Source organism: Littorina saxatilis, linkage group LG2 (assembly GCF_037325665.1).
Source record: "Littorina saxatilis isolate snail1 linkage group LG2, US_GU_Lsax_2.0, whole genome shotgun sequence".
NCBI lineage: Eukaryota > Metazoa > Mollusca > Gastropoda > Littorinimorpha > Littorinidae > Littorina > Littorina saxatilis.
The window spans coordinates 71,112,815-71,133,002 of record NC_090246.1 but is presented as its reverse complement, the minus strand read 5'-3'; the positions used below and the strand labels follow the sequence as shown (position 1 = coordinate 71,133,002).

Here is a 20,188-nt window from a genome sequence, read left to right as displayed (position 1 = left end):
GCGCAAGTACAGGGGTGCCATTCTAGAATGAAACCCTTGTTGCTGGTCCATTCTAGAATCGGCCGTGCGCAAGGTTGGAATTTGGGTCCAAGTTGGAATAGTCATTTCAGTTAGACTATCACACAGCCAAAGCCACAAATGTGGATTTTCTGTTTGTTTTTGTTTTTTGTGTGTTTGGTTGGGTTTTTTTTCTCGGGTTTTTTACACTTTACTCAAAGACATTGGGATTGTGATGTTCTGAAAGTGATTACGATTTTGAGAGACACTCAGCACTGATCGCTACGAACGGAAATTTCCGGACTGACAGTGTTTTGCCGATCTCGCTTGTAACTTTTAATCGTATTCATATACATGAAGTTGGTCTTCTGAACTGTGAAGATATAATGTCAACTTTTTTTTAAACCTGTGACAACAGCTCTATAACTCACTCTGTCCTTCTGTTGGTCTGTCTGACGGTTAGTCGGTCTGACCGTCTGTCTGTCTGTCTGTCAAAAAAATTGTCAAAAAAACGGACATTTCCGAGAGGGAGACAGCGCTGACATTGCAAGCGGCCGCAACCGGCTCTCATCACAAAAACAACTGCCCTGCAAACAATACCGCCCTGGTAGTCCCCCTTGCTATGGTCTGCCTTTGTTTATTGCGTACTCAGGAGTGTCAACTTTCTTGACATGACATGACATCGCAAGATCGCCAAAGGATTTTTTCAGGGGTAGACAAATCAGCCCCATTTTATCAAAGGGAAGGTGCAGGTGGAGATAATTCAAGGGAAGACAACTCTGTCTTTCCTACAAACATTACGGCCCCCTTTATTCAAGGGTTTCATTCTAGAATGGCACCCCTGTACTTGCGCAGGGTTAGAATTCCAACCTGGACCCGGTCCATTCTAGAATGAAACCGGATTCTAAGTTCGCGCAGAACACATGCATGATGTAGACTGCAAGTTGTACTTGTGGCTTGGGCCACCGGCTTCGGTCGGTTGGCGAGGAGAGGAGAGGCAGAAACAGGAATTAAAGAGAAATGTGAACCGACAGTCATGGTTTTCCAGAGTTTCAATTTGAGAGAACAAGGACTTGTGTATGCATGATGTAGACTGCAAGTTGTACTTGTGGCTTGGGCCACCGGCTTCGGTCGGTTGGCGAGGTGAGGAGAGGCAGAAACAGGAATTAAAGAGAAATGTGAACCGACAGTCATGGTTTTCCAGAGTTTCAACTTGAGTAATGTTGCATCAAGTGATTCGTCTCTCTGTGCCAGTGAACTCTTGTCTATCATTCCCTACACGTTTGTGAAGTTCATGACGAATGCAAGTGTTATTTGTTCAGGGCAAGACACTAAAGAGGCACCCATTTGGTGTTCTTTCTTCGGGGTCTATTACTTGAAATGATCAACTTCGTCCTCCTTCCACTCCATCACACATGTACCACACAAAAAGAAGAACATCATTGACGGGCCGCCAGAATATTACTGTGCGTGTGTGCGCGCCCGGCGTGCGCATGTGTGTGTGTGTGTGTGTGTGTATGAATGTGTGTACGTACGCGAGTGAGTGATGAAACACGGTAAGTAACACACTTAAACTCCTGTCGAAAGAAAGTCAAGCAGAACTAACAATCATAAAAGACCCGCCAGTCTTATCTTACTTTTCTTGGAGCTATAACTCCTAAGTTCTTAAACCGATCGCATCTCTGCGAACACCAAGAAGAAGAAACCGATCGCATGACAGTACACAAAGTTATCCGTTTTTAATCAATCAATCAATCAATATGAGGCTTATATCGCACGTATTCCGTGGGTACAGTTCTAAGCGCAGGGATTTATTTTATTTTTTTATTTTTATTTTATGCAATTCATATCGCGCACATATTCAAGGCGCAGGGATTTATTTATGCCGTGTGAGATGGAATTTTTTAACACAATACAGAACGCATTCACATCGGCCAGCAGATCGCAGCCATTAATTTCGGCGCATATCCTACTTTTCACGGCCTATTATTCCAAGTCACACGGGTATTTTGGTGGACATTTTTATCTATGCCTATACCATTTTGCCAGGAAAGACCCTTTTGTCAATCGTGGGATCTTTAACGTGCACACCCCAATGTTATGTAGTGTACAACGAAGGGACCTCGGTTTTTCCGTCTCATCCGAAAGACTAGCACTTGAACCCACCACCTAGGTTAGGAAAGGGGGGAGAAAATTGCTAACGCCCTGACCCAGGGTCGAACTCGCAACCCAGTCTCGCTTCCGAGCGCAATTAAGTGCGTTACCACTCGGCCACCCAGTCCTCAGCCGTTTTGCGGCATACACATCCCTGGAGCTTGAACGCACACGTGGTAAAAAAAAACAAGTCGCGTAAAGCGAAAATACAATATTTAGTCAAGTAGCTGTCGAACTCACAGAATGAAACTGAACGCAATGCCATTTTTCAGCAAGACCGTATACTCGTAGCATCGTCACTCCACCGCTCATGGCAAAGGCAGTGAAATTGACAAGAAGAGCGGGGTAGTAGTTGCGCTAAGAAGGATAGCACGCTTTTCTGTACCTCTCTTCGTTTTAACTTTCTGAGCGTGTTTTTAATCCAAACATATCATATCTATATGTTTTTGGAATCAGGAACCGACAAGGAATAAGATGAAAGTGTTTTTAAATTGATTTGGACAATTTAATTTTGATAATAATTTTTATATATTTAATTTTCAGAGCTTGTTTTTAATCCGAATATAACATATTTATATGTTTTTGGAATCAGCAAATGATGGAAAATAAGATAAACGTAAATTTGGATCGTTTTATAAATTTTTATTTTTTTTTACAATTTTCAGATTTTTAATGACCAAAGTCATTAATTAATTTTTAAGCCACCAAGCTGAAATGCAATACCGAAGTCCGGGCTTCGTCGAAGATTACTTGACCAAAATGTCAACAAATTTGGTTGAAAAATGAGGGCGTGACAGTGCCGCCTCAACTTTCACGAAAAGCCGGATATGACGTCATCAAAGACATTTATCAAAAAAATGAAAAAAACCTTCGGGGATTTCATACCCAGGAACTCTCATGTCAAATTTCATAAAGATCGGTCCAGTAGTTTAGTCTGAATCGCTCTATACACACACACACACACACACACAGACACACGCACATACACCACGACCCTCGTTTCGATTCCCCCTCGATGTTAAAATATTTAGTCAAAACTTGACTAAATATAAAAACAAGTCGCGTAAGGCGAAATTACTACATTTAGTCAAGCTGTGGAACTCACAGAATGAAACTGAACGTAGTCCGCCGCTAGTGCAAAAGGCAGTGAAAGTGACGAGCCTGTTTGGCGCGCTGTGCTTCATAGCACGCTTTACTGTACCTCTCTTCGTTTTAACTTTCTGAGCGTGTTTTTAATCCAAACATATCATATCTATATGTTTTTTGAATCAGGAACCGACAAGGAATAAGATGAAATAGTTTTTAAATCGATTTCGGAAATTTAATTTTCATCATAATTTTTATATTTTTAATTTTCAGAGATTGTTTTTAATCCAAATATAACATATGTATATGTTTTTGGAATCAGAAAATGACGAAGAATAAGATGAAATTGTTTTTGGATCGTTTAATAAAAAAATAATTTTAATTACAAGTTTCCGATTTTCAATGACCAAACTCACTCATTAGTTTTTAAGCCACCAAGCTGAAATGCAATACCAAACCACGGCCTTCGTCGAAGATTGCTTTGCCAAAATTTCAATCAATTTAATTGAAAAATGAGGGTGTGACAGTGCCGCCTCAACTTTTACAAAAAGCCGGATATGACGTCATCAAAGGTATTTATCGAAAAAATTAAAAAAAACATCCGGGGATATCATACCCAGGAACTCTCATGTCAAATTTCATAAAGATCGGCCCAGTAGTTTAGTCTGAATCGCTCTACACACACACACAGACACACGTACACACACACCGGCACACACACACACACACACACACCACGACCCTCGTCTCGATTCCCCCTCTATGTTAAAACATTTAGTCAAAACTTGACTAAATGTAAAAAGCTGTTTACTCCAGCAGCAAGTGACAGGGATCTAAAGGCACAACCCCTCCACTGAAAATCTTCCCAGGATGCAACATGGCGGATAAGACCATACCTCCACTTAGACACATACTTAGGCTGATGGGGTCTATGTCGACCAAAAGAGTGGGATTCCCTGTAGGTGGAGTTCATGGAGGGGGATTCCCTATCCCACAGGGTGGAATTTTTCAATAAAACTTGAAAACCATACTCGAATTTCTAAGAAATATCAAAAAAGATTGAAAAACATCAAATTCTACCGATGTTGCCAAGCATCACGTGACTTTCAGCGATATCAGCGACACGCTACAGGAACTAAATCCTGTGGAACTCCACCTACAGGGAATCCCACTCTTTTGGTCGACATAGACCCCATCAGCCATACTTAGACATTGACTGCTTCCTGTGCTGACGGTAGGAATTTGTCAATGAATTGATTTCCTAAATGTCACCGATGACCTTTCAAGAAACTAATTCATACAAAACAGACCCACTCTGCCAGCACAAGGAGCAGCCAGGGACGTGTTGATTTTGTGTATGTGTCTAAAGTGGAGGGATTGTTTTATTTCATGCCTGGCGAAATCTGAGATGCCGAATCCAATACGATCAGTTTGCACGGGAAAGGGGTGTGCATTTAAACGACCTATACAACTTGCTTCAAATTGCTCAGCTGAAACTGAAGTTGATGCAAATCGGCTTGTGGACTTTATTTGGTGTTTAACGTCGTTTTCAACCACGCAGGTTATATCGCGACGAGGGAAAGGGGGGAGATGGGATAGGGGAAAGGAGGGAGATGGGATAGAGCCAGTTTCTTGTTCACAAAAGCACTAATCAAAAAATTGCTCCAGGGGCTTGCAACGTAGTACAATATATGACCTTACTGGGAGAATGCAAGTTTCCAGTACAAAGGACTAAACATTTCTTACATACTGCTTGACTAAAATCTTTACAAACATTGACTATATTCTATACAAGAACCACTTAACAAGGGTAAAAGGAGAAACAGAATCCGTTAGTCGCCTCTTACGACATGCGGGGTGCAGAGAAATAAGGATGTGGAAAAGAAGACTTTTGGTAAGTGAAATAAAGGTGATGGATCCAGTCAGGTAGAAATAAGACAAGAAAAGAATTGGAAAACTGCAGGGAATAGTAGGGAGAGTTTTCTTGGAAGGAAATATAGGTGAAAGGACTGGTAAGGCAGAAATAAGACAAAAGAAGAGAAGTAAAGGGGTGGGGTAGCTCTGTTTAAACGCTCCCGCCCCGTGAAGGCGACCCCATGGGAGCAAGGCTTGTGGACAGGAATAAAAGGATCACGCAGCATGAAGCATTGAACCTTTGAGAATCATCTTAAGAGTAAATTTAGCTTAGATTGTGCCCTCAGGTGCACTGAGAGCATTATTTTGATTAATTATTATGCTTATCAGCGCATTTCCTGTGAACTACAACGCAGGGGCGGATCACATCATTTTAAAGGGGGGGGGGGGGGGTCCAAATTTCTTTAAGGTACAAAGCAGTTAGTTGACAGCCCTTTTTTTTTTAGTTTGCTTGCTTTTTTGTGTACGTTTGTTTGTCAGTCTGATTGTTTGTTCGATTGATTGTTGCTTGTATTATGCGATATGCAACTGTTTTAAATTTTGACTTTGTATTATGTTTTTGTTTTTGTTTTTCTTAAAAACAAATAATTCATGACGATGAGTCCTCTTGTCAACTGCTGTACAGAATTCGTACTGTTTGCTCAGACTAACCTACAGAAAAATATTAGAATGCACGAGTTTCACGAATGCACATGCACAAACAGGCACTGTACACACACACATACGTGCACAAAACACAAATTTATTCTGTCTGTCAGTTTTTGTGAAATCGCTCATTGACCAACAAAGATTGTTCTTGGTTGTCCTGTAAGATGGGCTAGTACGTAGGTTTGTTTGTAATAATGTTCTCAACAATAGCTTGGTTTATACTTCTTTTCTGGATGTATCGAATGAGTGCACAACCTAAGAATGTGTCTGCTTCTCTTCTGACTGAAGTGTAAAACAAGTTTGCACTGTGTGTGTGTTTGTGTGTGCGTGTGTCTGTGTATGTGCTTGTGTGTGTGTGTGTGTGTGTGTGAGTGTGTGTGTGTGTGTGTGTGTGTGTGTGTGTGTGTGCATCTGTGCCAGTAAACTTTTATTGTTTTAATCAAATACATGTATGTCGGTACATTCAGCTACAAAATGATGTAGCATAGTTTTTCATGCTTGGATAAATACGACCTTTGTGCAGTTTTGCAAAATAGCAGTTCAAATGTGTTATCTACTCATCAGATATATATAAATCTCATAAATATCCTTCTCTCAGCACACACACACACACTCACCAGTTCATAATTTGTTTTTAATGTTCCTTTTGTTCAAGTTACTGTGAACATGTATCTTTCAGGGCAGTTACTGATGATTCTCAGTATTTATTCAATCATTCTTGTCACTTTAGAATGAATCACTGCTGTGGCGGGGTGGTAAGACGTCGGCCTCTTAATCGGAAGGTCGAGGGTTCAAATCCCGGCCGCGGTCGCCTGGTGGGTTAAGTGTGGAGATTTTTCCGATCTCCCAGGTCAACTTATGTGCAGACCTGCTAGTGGCTTATCCCCCTTCGCGTGTACACGCAAGCACAAGACCAAGTGCACACGTAAAAGATCCTGTAATCCATGTCAGAGTTCGGTGGGTTATAGAAACACGAAAATACCCAGCATGCTTGGTGGGGTAAAAACGGTCATACACATAAAATTCCACTCATGCAAAAACACGAGTGTACATGGGAGTTTTAACCCACGAACGCAGAAGAAGAGGAACCGTTTCCTAGATTTAACATATAACCAGCATTATTGCAACAATGCTTATCTCACCCTCCCTGAGTTTTCTAGGGTTATCGCCCCTTGGGACACACACTCACTTTATTGTTGCTCTCATTTGCAACCTCTGCTACAGCATGCTCATTGTTGACTTTCTTCAAACCACAAATCGTCGCTGTCAGTGCAAGACCTCGTATGTGCAGTTTTGCAGTTTTGAGAAAAACGTTTTTAAAAAAATCTGTGTTAATGTTACCTGTAAAATTCTGCCTTCCATGGACTTCTAATGTACTGGGGAGGCTTCGTGTATCTTTTTGTGTTGATCATAATTATGCAGTGCGCGTGACGTAGGTATAAAAATGTGCAGATACGAGGAATTGACCCTAAGTCATGGGCTGTTTTCTTGTGTATACGAGGTTTTGCATTCACAAACTCAACAATAATGACGAGACAAAATTGTTTAAAACCTTTAGTTTTGTATGAACAAGCAGAAAAAAGGATTTATGCAATTTCGCAGATGCGAGTTCGTAGGTTCAGACAGACAAAGACAGAGAAAGACTGAGAGAGAGAGAGAGAGAGAGAGAGAGAGAGAGAGAGAGAGAGAGAGAGAGAGAGAGAGAGAGAGAGAGAGAGAGAGAGAGAGAGAGAGAGAGAGAGGCAGGAGAGAAAGGGTAATTTAAGGCAGAGAGAGAGAGAGGAACTGACGGAGAGAGAGAGGGAGAGAGAGATTGAGAGAGAGAGAGAGACTGGGGGGGGGGGGGGGGGCAGGAGAGAAAGGGGGAGGCAGAGAGACAGACAGGAACTGACAGAGAGAGAGAGAAAGAGAGAGACAGAGAGACAAAGACATAGTTGAAGAGACATAAAAGAGAGAGACAGAGAGCGTTAATATCTCATTCTTAAAACCCCAGTAATAATATTCTGATCCCAAAAGTGACTTAAAACACAAATGTTTTTGGTTGGTTTGGGAAACAGTATCCACAACCATGATAAACCCACCTACTGACACACAAACAAGATATAAAAGTGATGCGCACAAGTTCCTGCAAACCTCGTATCTGCATCATTCTGAAGGGGTGGGACTCTCTTGTGATGAAAAAAGAGGAAATCCCTTTTCTCTTGGGGGGTTCGGGGGCATGCTCCCCCGAAATTTTTTAAATGGTACATTAAAATCTGTGCAATCTGGTGCATGCTGAGACTAAAATTCAACTCATTTGGATCAGGTAAATAAGACATTCTCCTCATTTGTTTGGATGCGAATTCACATACGAGCTTTTGACACTAGCTATAATAAGCGTTTCCAAGAAAGCTATCGATTCCAAAGTCTTTCCAAAAGGTGCGAAAAATTTTAAGGGAGGCAACCATGCAAAATAATGTTTCGCTCAAAATGTCGGATACGAGGTCTTGCAGTGACAGTGACGAAATCATGTTCTAGCAGACGATGCTCCTGATAACCTTCAGGCTGTAGTGTTCAAGTTGTGCAAGACAGCGGTACCAAGAGGAGATAATAGACGATGTTTGGAAATAACTCCTTCGGGTTTGTGGAAGAGTGACCTTTTCTTGCAAAACCTCTGACAAACAAACGATGGATCAAACACTAGCGAGGGGTCTGTCGGAAACACGTGGACCTAGTGATTGGTCCATTCTTTGTTTGTCGGAGGTTTTGCAAGAAAAGGTCACTCTCCCACAACCCATACAAACCCAACGGAGGTATTTTTGGAATTCGTCTATTGTAGGAAACTGCCCCAATGTTTTGCTTGTGGTGACAAATGTATGTACTCCCAGCACAGTCAAGGAAAAACAATCTTTACAGTGTGCAATATTGGTTTCAGTCTGTGGACAATTATGCCCGACTTTTAAACAAATACAAACCAATATGGTTTTGTGTCATTTCCGTTTAAAACTAAGGACTGGTTTAATCTCTCCGACTCTTTCAGTCAATCCAAGAAAACCAGTATTTATTCATTTCATCACATACACAGACCTCTGGGAACCCAAAATTTGCAATATTTAAACAAAATACTTAAAGTTAATGGATTTTAAGTATAACCTGTTTATTGATGTCACAGTGTGTAGAAAAAAACCTTCAAATCGCACTACCCCCACCGGTATACCTTTCCAGAGAATGACCCGTCTATATGTGTTTTCAGAAAAATGAGTGTATTCCACACTGCATTTGAAACATTCAAGGATGATGCACACGCTGTCATTGCACTGTCGTTTTGGCATGATGAAAAAATGCAAACGGCTGTGTTTTTTGTGCTTGTGTCCCAATCAACTGCTCTAGTCGCATCACTTCTTATGAGACTCATATTGCAATAACCTTTTGATCACTTAACTGGGTTAATAATAATAATAATAATTGTCAGTAAGTACTGGTGTCACATGACTGATGTGAACCAGTTGATTGGCTAATGGCGATGCGCTTAAATCTGTTAGCGCACTCTTGGAGTGCGCTAACTTTTCCACAGAGCGTATTCTTACGCCCTTTGCCAAAGCGAGACTGTACTCTCATCCTCAGAATTAATTAATGACATGTAGCTTATATTCTCCACAATACCAAATGACCATAAATTCCCTGCTTCTCAATTAAAGCAGAAGTGGGGTTTTTTTTCTGACAGATTGCATGTGCCTGTGCCACAGTGGCACTGATCTAAAAATAGAAGCCGCTGTGTTTCATCTCATTTTCGCCGACTTGCATAGATTCTTCTCATAATATGCCGTGTTAGTGGCATGTAGCTTATCATCCACATTACCAAATGATGAGTTAGTATACAATTCCCATCGGCTAACTTAAAACACAAGTGTTATTCCGATAACGTACACAGCATTTGGAAGACTGATTCGATCGACTCTAGCAGACTACACTGAAATACGACTGCATCAGTTCAGTAAATGAATGGTTTCCGAATTATTATTTCAAGGCAAGAACAATCGTAATCGAAAACGTGTAGGGTTCAGAACGTTCTTACCATATAATTATAAGACTTATTAGATCTACCAGCCTGCCTTATTCGTGCAGACTCAGTGACAGTGCAGACTGCAGTGGTTCGATTGTTCTAGCCTAGCAGTAGCAGACGACATAAACCCCGCTCAGCAAATTAACATGTTGGGCAAATGTGAACGAAAAAACGATGGGGATATAATACGTGTAGGGTTCAGAGCATTCTTACCGTTCATATTTAGTATCAGACTCCCCGATGAGTGAAGATACAACACGAGATATATGCCACATTTATTTTGAAAATGTGCGAACCGTCGAGTCCTTCATGGGGGTTGTCAATTCAAGGGGAGTCACTCCGCACAGTCAATCCATCGACGCTCGACTGAAGGTTTCGAATCGCAAATAATGAAGAGCACAGTCCTTTCTCCGAGTTCAAATGAGGTCTCTCTGAAAGATCATCACTGTTTAGCTTTAACGCTACACTGGAATCTACCAACAGAAATTAAAATGCGTGTGACGAAAGCACGACACACTTGAGACACCGGCCCACACAAAAGTAGATCTTACTGTACACGACCTGACCACACAGTTATGCCTATTCAAATGCGCGTAGCAAAGTGTGCGTTTGGAATCTTCTTTTTTCTATGGCGGTACTGACAATATCGTTATTGAAACAATCCCAGTGCACTAAGGGATTTATAGAGCAAATCTCGAAAATAATTATTGAACTCAGCGCTATGCGCTTCGTTCAATAATGAATTTTCTCGATTTGCTCTATAAATCCCTTAGTGCACTGGGATGTCTCAATAACTTAAATAATAATAATAATAACGGGCATTTATATGCATCACGTGAAATGCCATCAGAGTTGAAAAAACAGGCAAACTGGATCGACTTCAAGATGTGGTTGTAAAGAAAAGTAGTCTGGGATTTTTGTTTCAATGACCGTACTGATCGAATTTAGACAATCAAGAGTACAAAATACGTCAAAATCACATGGGTTCCATACATCTACCTAGCCCTGAACTCACTTGACATGAACTTTATTCTCCTGTTTCTTAGCAGCATTCTTCTTCATCATCTGAAGTCTTTTGTTGGCATTAGCCATGGTGTTTCCAGACATGGAAGGATGTTTGCCGCCGTTACCACTACCACTACCAGACGTCCCACCCTTTCCACTTCCAGAACTACTGCCAGATGCCGAGGATGGAGACCCGGATTTCTCTCCCTTGCTCTCCTTGCTGCTTTTAGAGCTCTCAGAACGTGAAGACTTTTCACCGCTTTCTTTGTGGCTGGATCTCCCAATGTCTGTTTTCCAGCCAGGCTGCATGGACTTGGCTTCAGACTTGGACGAGCTGGGTTTGGAGAGGTTGGCCGCCAGACTGGCCAGACCACGGAGAGGCTGAGTGGTGGTCAGGTTCTGTGACTCTTTAACGCTGCTTGTGGGTGGCTGTAAAAACAGATAATAATAATATTAATAATAAATAACTTTTTAAAAGCGCGAGTCCCATCATTTGGCTCCAGGCACTTTCCAATTTCATTCCAAAACAAACGAGCAAAAGTTTAACGAGCATAGAAAGCATGCAAATAATTGACACAAAACAACAACAAAAACACCAGGCAAACTGGGTTTACATAACAAAAGATAGTTACACACACACACACACACACACACACACACACACACAGATACATGTTCTATGAGGTAAAAGACAAAGAAGAAGGGTCCAGGCTTCAAAAAGACATGCACAATTTGTTTGGCCCTGGTAGTTAACATAAATGCTGCAGTCTAAACCACTAAGAATCATGCGATGCACACATCTCAAAATATAAAAGCGCATTCCATATCTTCATATACGATACAGAAAGTGAAAAATGAATAATTTGAAATACACAATACAGACATTGTGCTGGGACTCAAGTCTGAGTAAGATTCTAAAAAAGAAGAAAAGAAAGAGTCATGTCATTGGGGCGGAATGCTACATATGAGTAGAGCAGTTGATGCTTGTGTTCAAGAAAAAGATACAATTCTTGCCTGCACTAGGAAAAGCTTAACACATTTTTAAATGTGAAAAAAAATCAAACAAACTAGGAAGCAAACAAACAAAATCCAGCACAATAAAGGTCAAATATAAAATGCCCAAACATTCAGACTTACCCAAACAGTACAAATAAAAAATTAAAAATAAACCTGACCAAAACAAATCCTTACTTTGACCTCCACGCGTTTGAAGGGGAGAGCAGTGGTCAGAGGGTCAACCTTGCTGGACTTGGAGCTTGGAGACTCTTTGCTGGCCGATGGTGGGGGTGTGGGCTTGGACTTCGGTGGCTTCTGGGCTGCCTGCTAAACAAACCATTACATGTAGCAGAACAATGAAGAAAAGTATGATAGAGTCTGAATGTTCATGGATACACACCACGTTGGCAGCGTTCCGGAAATAACTTAGTTGAGATTTTCAGCGATCTGGAAGAATAAGAGCCCCTTTACCTTGGACAAACTTTTCACAACATCCGGAGCATGTTCCACGATTCTGATCAGCTTTATCCTGCGATTGGGATGAACAACTTACTATGATGTGTATGCCATGCTGCGTGCGCTAAATATGATACCATTTTCTTTCTTCTAATCCAATTTGGGATAATAATAATAATTCATAATATTTTTAGAGTGCATGTATTTTTAGAACGCATGTATCCAGGGTTAATCCCTACTCAAAGCGCTGATATTGTCTGGTGATGCCCAAAATTTAAGACATACCATTTTCTTCATGGATTTGGTGCATTTCTGGCAGTACCACACAAAGCGGGGGTCGTTGACGTCTCTCTCTGTCACAGGAGGCTTGTGACACTCCTGAAATCAACAAGAATTACATGTGCATTATCGTAGAAACCAACCAGCACTTTAAATTGTGAAACCCAAAACAAAACAAAACAAGATCACTCATAGGGTCATACATGATTAAACTTTGATTGGAACATCTATTAATTGTTCTGCAACCAGCTATTATCATTTTACCTTGACTGTATTTAACATATCACTTAGTAATAGTATGATCTGCAGTTAAAGACTTGATTATCCAATGTCAGTACTTTCAACACCTCAATGTATCAGATACTTTATACATCAAACATCAATGCTCTGTGCATGGTAAGTTACACTTTGACAAGGTCCTATATGAAATGAGCGGGGAAATAGCCTCAATGTGACGTGCGCAATGGCCTAGTGCATAAAACACCAGCCTCCCATGCGGAAGGTTGAGAGTTCAAATCCTGGCTGCACATGGTGAAATAAGGGTAGAGATTTTCTGATCTCCCAGGCCAACTTATGTGCAGAACTGCTTGTGTCTTATCCCCCTACATGTGTACATGCAAGCATAATACCAAGTGTGCATGGAAAAAATCCTGTAATCCATGTCCGAGTCCAGTGGGTTATAGAAACACGAAAATACCAAGCATGCATCCCTCGAAAGCAGCATATGGCTGCCTAAATAGCAGGATAAAAATGGTCATACTTATAAAAACCAACTCGTAAATAAAGCACAAGTGTATGTGGAAGTTTCAGCCCATGAACGCAGCAGAAGAAGAATAGCCTCCACATCAATTACCTGGTGATAGAGGGCGTGGCATTCCTGGCACTCAACTAGCTGATTTCCAGAGGTCACATCAAATTTTCTGTAAATAAACCACAGCTGCTTAAAAAATGTCAGAGAAATAACAAGACACAAAGATGTTCAAACACATACCACACGTACAAGGGGAAATGATTTGTTTTGTGCATTGTTCTCAAAAGCTATACTGACCGCAAAATGAATTCCAGGAGATTTTTTTTTTTTACCACACATATTTTTAGTACAGTGGAACCCCCATGTTAAGACCTTCAAACATCTGAGAAAATCAGGCCTTACAAAACGAAGAAGTCATAAATTGGGGGTAAATTTACAGAGGTTATGAACAGAAAATCTGAAAAAGCAAGGTGTTTAGAAGGATGAAGTCTTACATTATTGGGGGATCTTAAAAGGGGGGTGCCAACGTAATATGGAATAAATACTACACATGGTTTGCTGCAACAGATTTTGCTAAGTACAAGCCAAACAAATTATCATCCGGAACATGCTTGGGTAAATTCAGAGACAGGGCACATTGTTATCTTAAAATCATTCACATTGCAATCTTCTCACTTGCAAACTTCACAGCAGACACCAAGGCCAAAGGCAAAGTCATCAGTGTCCATCGTCATGGTGACGTTATCGTCTTCCTCTGTGCTCTCATCAGACTCTGGCTCCTTCTCCTTCAGTTTGGCTTTCTCCTTCTCTCTCTCCCTTTCTCGCTCCAACTCCTTCTGCTTCTCTCTCTCTTGACGCTCTCTCTCCTTTTCCTGCTCTCTCTTGTCCTTTTCTTTCCTATGTTTTTCTTTCTCCTTCTCTCTCTCCCGCTCCTTTCTGTCTTCTTTAGCTGATTCTGTCTTAGCCTTCTTGACATCACTACCCTCCAGGTCAGCCAGATCAGCCTTCAGCTAAAACAAACAATAATCAATAAAATCATGATACATGAAATATTATCTATGTCAAATCAAAGACTCAAGCAGAGTGACACCAGATAAAAATACATAAAGTACCTGTGAATTAACAAATGAACTATGAAGTAGTAAAACCAAAATAAATGTTTCACAGCGCACCTCAACTTCTGCTAAAAAGAAGCATAAAATCAAAAATTAATATTAATCAAATTACTGAAGCTGCATGCAATAACTGGTGTGCAAATTTGTTTGTTTGTTTGTTTATTTGTTGCTTAACGTCCAGCCGACTACGTGGTGTGCAAATAAAGCAGCTAACAATAGTATATCATATAGCCATAAAACCATGCAAAGACTCAAGAAATCCTCAGAATTACAAAACACAGTATTTTTTTTTAATGTATTTTTCATTCATGAGCTTCGAACTGTAAAATCTGTGCTTTTTTCCCCTTTAACCAGTAACAGGAAACTCATTTATTTTAATTCCAATAAAATATCCTCCTTAACGTTTATCAATTTTATTGCTAAGCCTATCTTTCATGCTGAATGTGAGTCAGTAGTCAGTACTCACTTTATCAAATTTTCTTTTCTCAGCTTCTCTCTTCTTGGCTTCTTCTTCCTTTGCCGCCGCTCTGTCCATAGATTTTCCATCTCCATCAGATGTCTGCAATGCACAAATTACATAAAATAACATATTTGAGGGAGGGTAGTTAAGGGAATGCCACACATATTAAACAAAAAGGAGAAGATTCCCTTGATAGATGCTCATGCAGGTAAAAGTTATCTGTTCTTCACAAGTTAAGTTAGAAATAGAAACGCAACATCATCACCGTTATCTGCCATTAGCAGTCAGCATTTGAATCCCTGAACATCTAGCAGCAGCAAACACAATTTTGTTTGACTAACGAAAAAAAAATAAGAGTGGTTAGGTTACCCAACCTTTCTTTCCCTGCTGACCATATACTTTTTTTCCGTGAACATAATTTTTTTTTAAATGATTTGTTTTATTAAAAACAAAAAACAGACACACATACAGACTAGGGAGAAAGAACAAATTAAGCTAACTGAACAGGAAGAAAGTCTGACTAAAACCTCTTACTAACTACCTTGAAAATGTCCAGAAAATTTGGTTGTAAAAAGGAGGAATCTTTATTGGGAATTCGAGGGTAGAGTTTTGACACAGGGGAGGCAACTTCTCTTTGAATGTTTTTTCAACCGTTGTCATAGATTTCTCCGCTTTCCTACCTGTTGCAAAAAGAGTCCTGATCTTCGATTACTGATTGAATCTGGGGTTTTCCTACTTCCAGACTAACGCGATACCGATCACGTCAGTAAAACTAAAAGGTGTGATGGGGACAGCCACAGGCCACTAGATTTGCACAAGCTATACTGACTGCTGACTTCCACACCTTGCTCATGATGGTCTGTCCCCAATACGTGACTAATGGCGCGTACCAAGTGTGATGAGTAGTTACGAACTTTGACACTCACTGGTAATAATTAAGGTGAAACACTGAAAGTTGTTATTGACCCTTTATTGGTAGGTTGGTCGTCTGAGAAAGGAGGACGTTGACATTCAGAGGTTATTGTTACAGTGTGAAACACATCCGTACCCAGAAAATCGGTTGGCAAATGCAGGGGGTCGTTTTTAGGAGGGGTCATTATGGGAGGTTCCACTGTATAACTAGGACTGGTAACTAGAGCAGAAACTTGGGGCGGAGGAGGAAAAGAAACACTATTTTTCTGGATGAACGTATTTCAAAACGTTTGGTATCATTAGCAGGGATGGCCAAATCTCAACCGGGCGAGTAACTTCAAGAAAGTCACTAGCCCGCCAGACATGTTGCTAACCTGATACCACACAATTAATTATGAGTGTTAGATTTGTTTACACAAAAAACCCAGCTGTGACACGCACAGGATCATCGTTTTTGTTTCACTAGAACATGGCGATGATTTTGCAGACAACAGACGTTCCTGCATCAGCAGTGTTTATATGGCTTTAAAACTACAACCAAAAGTTTTACATTTGACTATAATTTTCACTTGCCAGCCGCGCAAGCTGTCAACGGGTTTTCTACTACTACTAGCCCGGCAGACTTTTTACTCGCCCCTGGCGACCGGGCGGTGGATTTGGCCATCCCTGATTAGGTTTATAATTACAGGCAAATCCGGATAAGACGAAATTGAAGGGACCGAATTGTTATTGTGTCCTATCCGAAATTTCGACTTGGTCATAGTACAGTGGAACCCCTCTCTAGCGACCTTGAAAATACTGACAAAAATCGGTCCTTATGGAGGGGGGTCCTTACAGAGGGAGGGGGCGGGGCCACAAAGAAAGTCACCTCAGATTTTCTTAAAAAAAGAAAACAGAGAAGTTTGAGTTGCTGACGACCGTTTCCTCAAGTAAACTGCTTCGATTTCATGTTTGACATTGTCGATGGTGTCCACCAGTTCTGGTGCATGTTTCAATGCAAAAAGAGTTAGTTTCTGAGCAAGCATTTCTTTACAGCAGTCCCTGCAATGATGAAGGCCCTCCGAGAAAGAGAGTGAAAAATCGGCCACCGTTCTCAGCATCGGGTATCTGTGTGTAACCTCTTTCATTGACAAGATACTCTTGTTTCCCTGCAGCCTTGACCAGTGAGTCGGTTACCTAATCTGTGAACCCTTCAGTTGTGTTGCTTTGTCAAAAGTTAGACACAGTCAACTAGTTTTGCTCTGAGTGAACAGCGGTGCAGCTGGCCTCAATTAGCCGGTGACACCTCTCTGGCCACAGCACCAAACAGTACATGGCTGGGGAGAGAGAGAGAGAGGGGGGGGGGGGGGGTGGGGGGGTAGCTGGCTAAACTCAGTGGGGTGTCCGGTGTCACTGGAGTCAGCAGGAAGAGCATTGGAGAGAAATAGAGAGGTGTACTCTTCCAAACAATTTCCAAAGATCAGTTGTAGGGCTTAGGGTAGTCAGTGAGGGAGAGTGAGAGCTGTTTGTGTTCAGTCCGACTGAAGAGTGAAAAGTCACTGCCACAAGATCGGCATGCAGTCAATAAAGCCAGACAAGAAGAATGATTATGACATGCGGCTCTATCTGCTGGGTTTTTTTTTTATTCAAACTGGTTTTCAACGCTTATTCTCACAAAGCATCTGCACACCTGCCTCTGCCTCTGTGCTGTGTTTGTGTGGCTGCTTTCGTATGATGTCAGTGCATGGTGAGTGCGTTCACTGCCTTGTCACCACTTCCCCACCTTTTTCAGAATGTTTTCTTGGAGTTGGATAATTCTCCTTACTCCTCGCCCCCTCCTTACTCCTCGCCCCCTCCTAACTTCAGTTCATACTTTATTGCGTGCCGACTGACCAGTCGGTGTGGCGTCCGTGTAGAGAAGAAGGGAATAAGGTTACACAATGCGCTAGTGTGAGACGCCAAGTTTCGTGTTTCGAGTTGCTGTAGTAAATATAGAGTAAACTTTGTCTTTGGGACTGACTTTCTGTTGTGTGCTATCCGTCTTTCGACTTACGTAAGAGAAATCCCATTTCGAGCTCAGGGTACTTTGTACACATAGATAAAGAGGGATAATTCCGGACCAGAATTTCTTTGTGTGCTAAGCGAACTTTTGACTTAACCGTTTGTGAGTTAGCTGGATTTGCCTGTACCTTGAACTTTCTTGCAGAAATGGCATCATCCACCATGGCCCTAAGTTGAACCGTGGAATCCTTGGCTTTGGAGTGAAGTAGTCGCAGTGCCTTCACAAACACTGGGTCCAACTCCAAGGTGGCCATTTTCCTGGGATATGTGCAGGTTATACAGAGCTTCTTGAAGTTCTTCCTCTCAGCTCAGGTGAATGCATGTACTGATGCAGTCAGGCTGTCCTTACACCTGCTCACATCCCAGGACAAATTCTTTACAAAATAATTTCAACACGACTCTGCTTTAAAAAAAAAAGCCAACAGTTAACTTGTTAAGTGTATTCAAGAACAAAAGAGAGAGAGGGAGAGAGAGAGAGAGAGAGAGAGAGAGAGAGAGAGAGAGAGAGAGAGAGAGAGAGAGAGAGAGAGAGAGAGAGAGAGAGAGAGAGAGAAATCCCCCACTCTAGGACAGCCTACAGTACAGGCACAAAACATTCTTCCCGCGCACCATTCCAGAGTGGAACCGCCTGCCTGTAGAAACTGCCACAGCGCCATCCCTGGCATCCTTTCAGGCCAGGCTGGCAACTCTCCACTGACCCATCATCCCCCCCCCCCCCCTACCCCCAACCTCCCCCTACCCCCAACCCCCCCCCCCCCCCCCCCCCCCCCCTGAACTTCACCCCTGACCAAGCAATAGACCGGAACCACCATCCCCCAAGCGTAGCAGATTCATCACCATGCTGATGTTGGCTACCTATCACTAAGAAGAAGAAGAAGAAGAAGAAGAGAGAGAGAGAGAGAGAGAGAGAGAGAGAGAGAGAGAGAGAGAGAGAGAGAGAGAGAGAGAGAGAGAGAGAGAGAGAGAGAGAGAGAGAGAGAGAGAGAGAGAGAGAGACACTGTGTGTGTTCATCAGATTGTGTTGTTGGTACTATAATGATTTGTTTACTTGCATTATTACTTGACTGCGCATTGTATTTTTGACTCTCACATTTATATTAAGTGACATCGATACGCTGGGAAGGTACTAAACAAGGCTTACAAGTTGCATACTTACTTTTACTCGACTGCGCTTTCGGCGAGGGGAAGTTACTCTTAAATGTGTATTTTTACCGCACTCCACTCGAAAAACTACTGAGATTCAAAAAGTAGTGCTTATATATATTGAGGCATAGTTGGCATACAAAAAACACGTCTTTTACACAGTACCTTTCGTTGCTACGTTTACAAACTGAACATATAAAGGGTTAAATCATAAAACCGAAACGTTGACAGGACAGGAAAGAGAAATAAGAATTTGTCAATTTGAACAGTACAATCATGGTAAATAAGTATGTGTCACACTGACTTAATTGTAATCAAGAGCAAAAAACAAACAAAAAAGGAGAGAAAAAAGAATATCAAGAAAAAGATCACAAAGTTAACTTTTTCTTTATGCATATTCAGCTTTGAACGTTGATCAAGAAGAAGATGATATGCATGCCTTCTCAGTTTCAAAGTAAAAAGCGTAAGTCTAACTCTTATTCCTCGGATTGACTTGACACTTGTTGAAGTCCAGTTTAGTTTATTCAGGTACCAGTCTCTGGAACTCTATTCCGACCTTCCTGCAGCAAACTGCCAGCACAAATGTTTGTAAGAGCATATATTTGTCTTATCTAATGAAGTCAAAATAAATGCTATTTTAAGTTTTTTTTTAATTTTTTTTTTAAAATTTAACATGCCCCTCCCTCTTTTTTGGTATAATTTACACAGACCCTTTTCGGATGAAGGGACTTAAAAACAAACAACCATTTAGATGTGTGATGATCTATGCAATGTATTGTTTGTTTGGTTGGTTTCCAGCTTGTAAATGCAATGTATGGCTAAGAGCATAGTGTTTTACACTTTGTTGCGTCAGTGCAATCTGCTCTTTATCACTAATTTCACAGCAATGAACTCGCATTTTTCCTTGATGCAATGCATTGGTGTACATATGTATAATGTGTTCTTACTTTTGTTATCTGTTAGAATATAGAAGTGTTTTGTTTTTGTTTTTAGTAAGTCCCTCTTTAGGGCGAGGGCTAGATGTAAAAAAAAGCAGATCACTGCTTAATCTATTACCCTCGTTAAATTAAGAACTGTCATTGTCATTGTCATTGTCTCTCTCTCTGTCCCTTTCTCCGTCTCTCGCTCTTTCTTCCGTTCGTGTAGTTGTTGTTTTTTTATGTAAAGGATAGGGTAAAGCGTCGTTACAA

At 41.2% G+C, this 20,188-nt stretch overlaps 1 protein-coding gene across 2 annotated transcripts; it reads right to left on the bottom strand.

The window, feature by feature from the left end:
* Positions 1-8,824: 8,824 nt before the first annotated feature.
* Positions 8,825-19,044, bottom strand: LOC138959634 (integrator complex subunit 12-like). 2 transcript variants are annotated; one of them, XM_070331195.1, is made up of 8 exons: positions 19,012-19,044; positions 17,984-18,206; positions 14,910-15,002; positions 14,004-14,338; positions 13,431-13,497; positions 12,584-12,676; positions 12,038-12,169; positions 8,825-11,275 (listed from the first exon to the last, which is right to left on the bottom strand). In XM_070331195.1, the coding sequence occupies exons 2-8, from the start codon at positions 18,107-18,109 to the stop codon at positions 10,853-10,855; spliced, it is 1,269 nt and encodes a 422-aa protein (XP_070187296.1). In that variant the 5' UTR covers positions 18,110-18,206; positions 19,012-19,044; the 3' UTR covers positions 8,825-10,852. The 2 variants fall into 2 exon arrangements, with proteins under 2 accessions (XP_070187296.1, XP_070187297.1); XM_070331196.1 differs by having other exon boundaries at positions 12,038-12,166.
* Between the last annotated feature and the right edge of the window lie 1,144 nt (positions 19,045-20,188).

Coding starts and splice junctions, on each gene's coding strand:
- LOC138959634 (XM_070331195.1), bottom strand. CDS start 18,109: ATGGCCACCTTGGAGTTGGACCCAGTGTTTGTGAAGGCACTGCGACTA. Junction 15,003..17,983: donor TTTCTGCAAGAAAGTTCAAG/GTACAGGCAAAT, acceptor TGTGCATTGCAG/ACATCTGATGGAGATGGAAA. Junction 12,677..13,430: donor GCCACGCCCTCTATCACCAG/GTAATTGATGTG, acceptor TGTTGATTTCAG/GAGTGTCACAAGCCTCCTGT.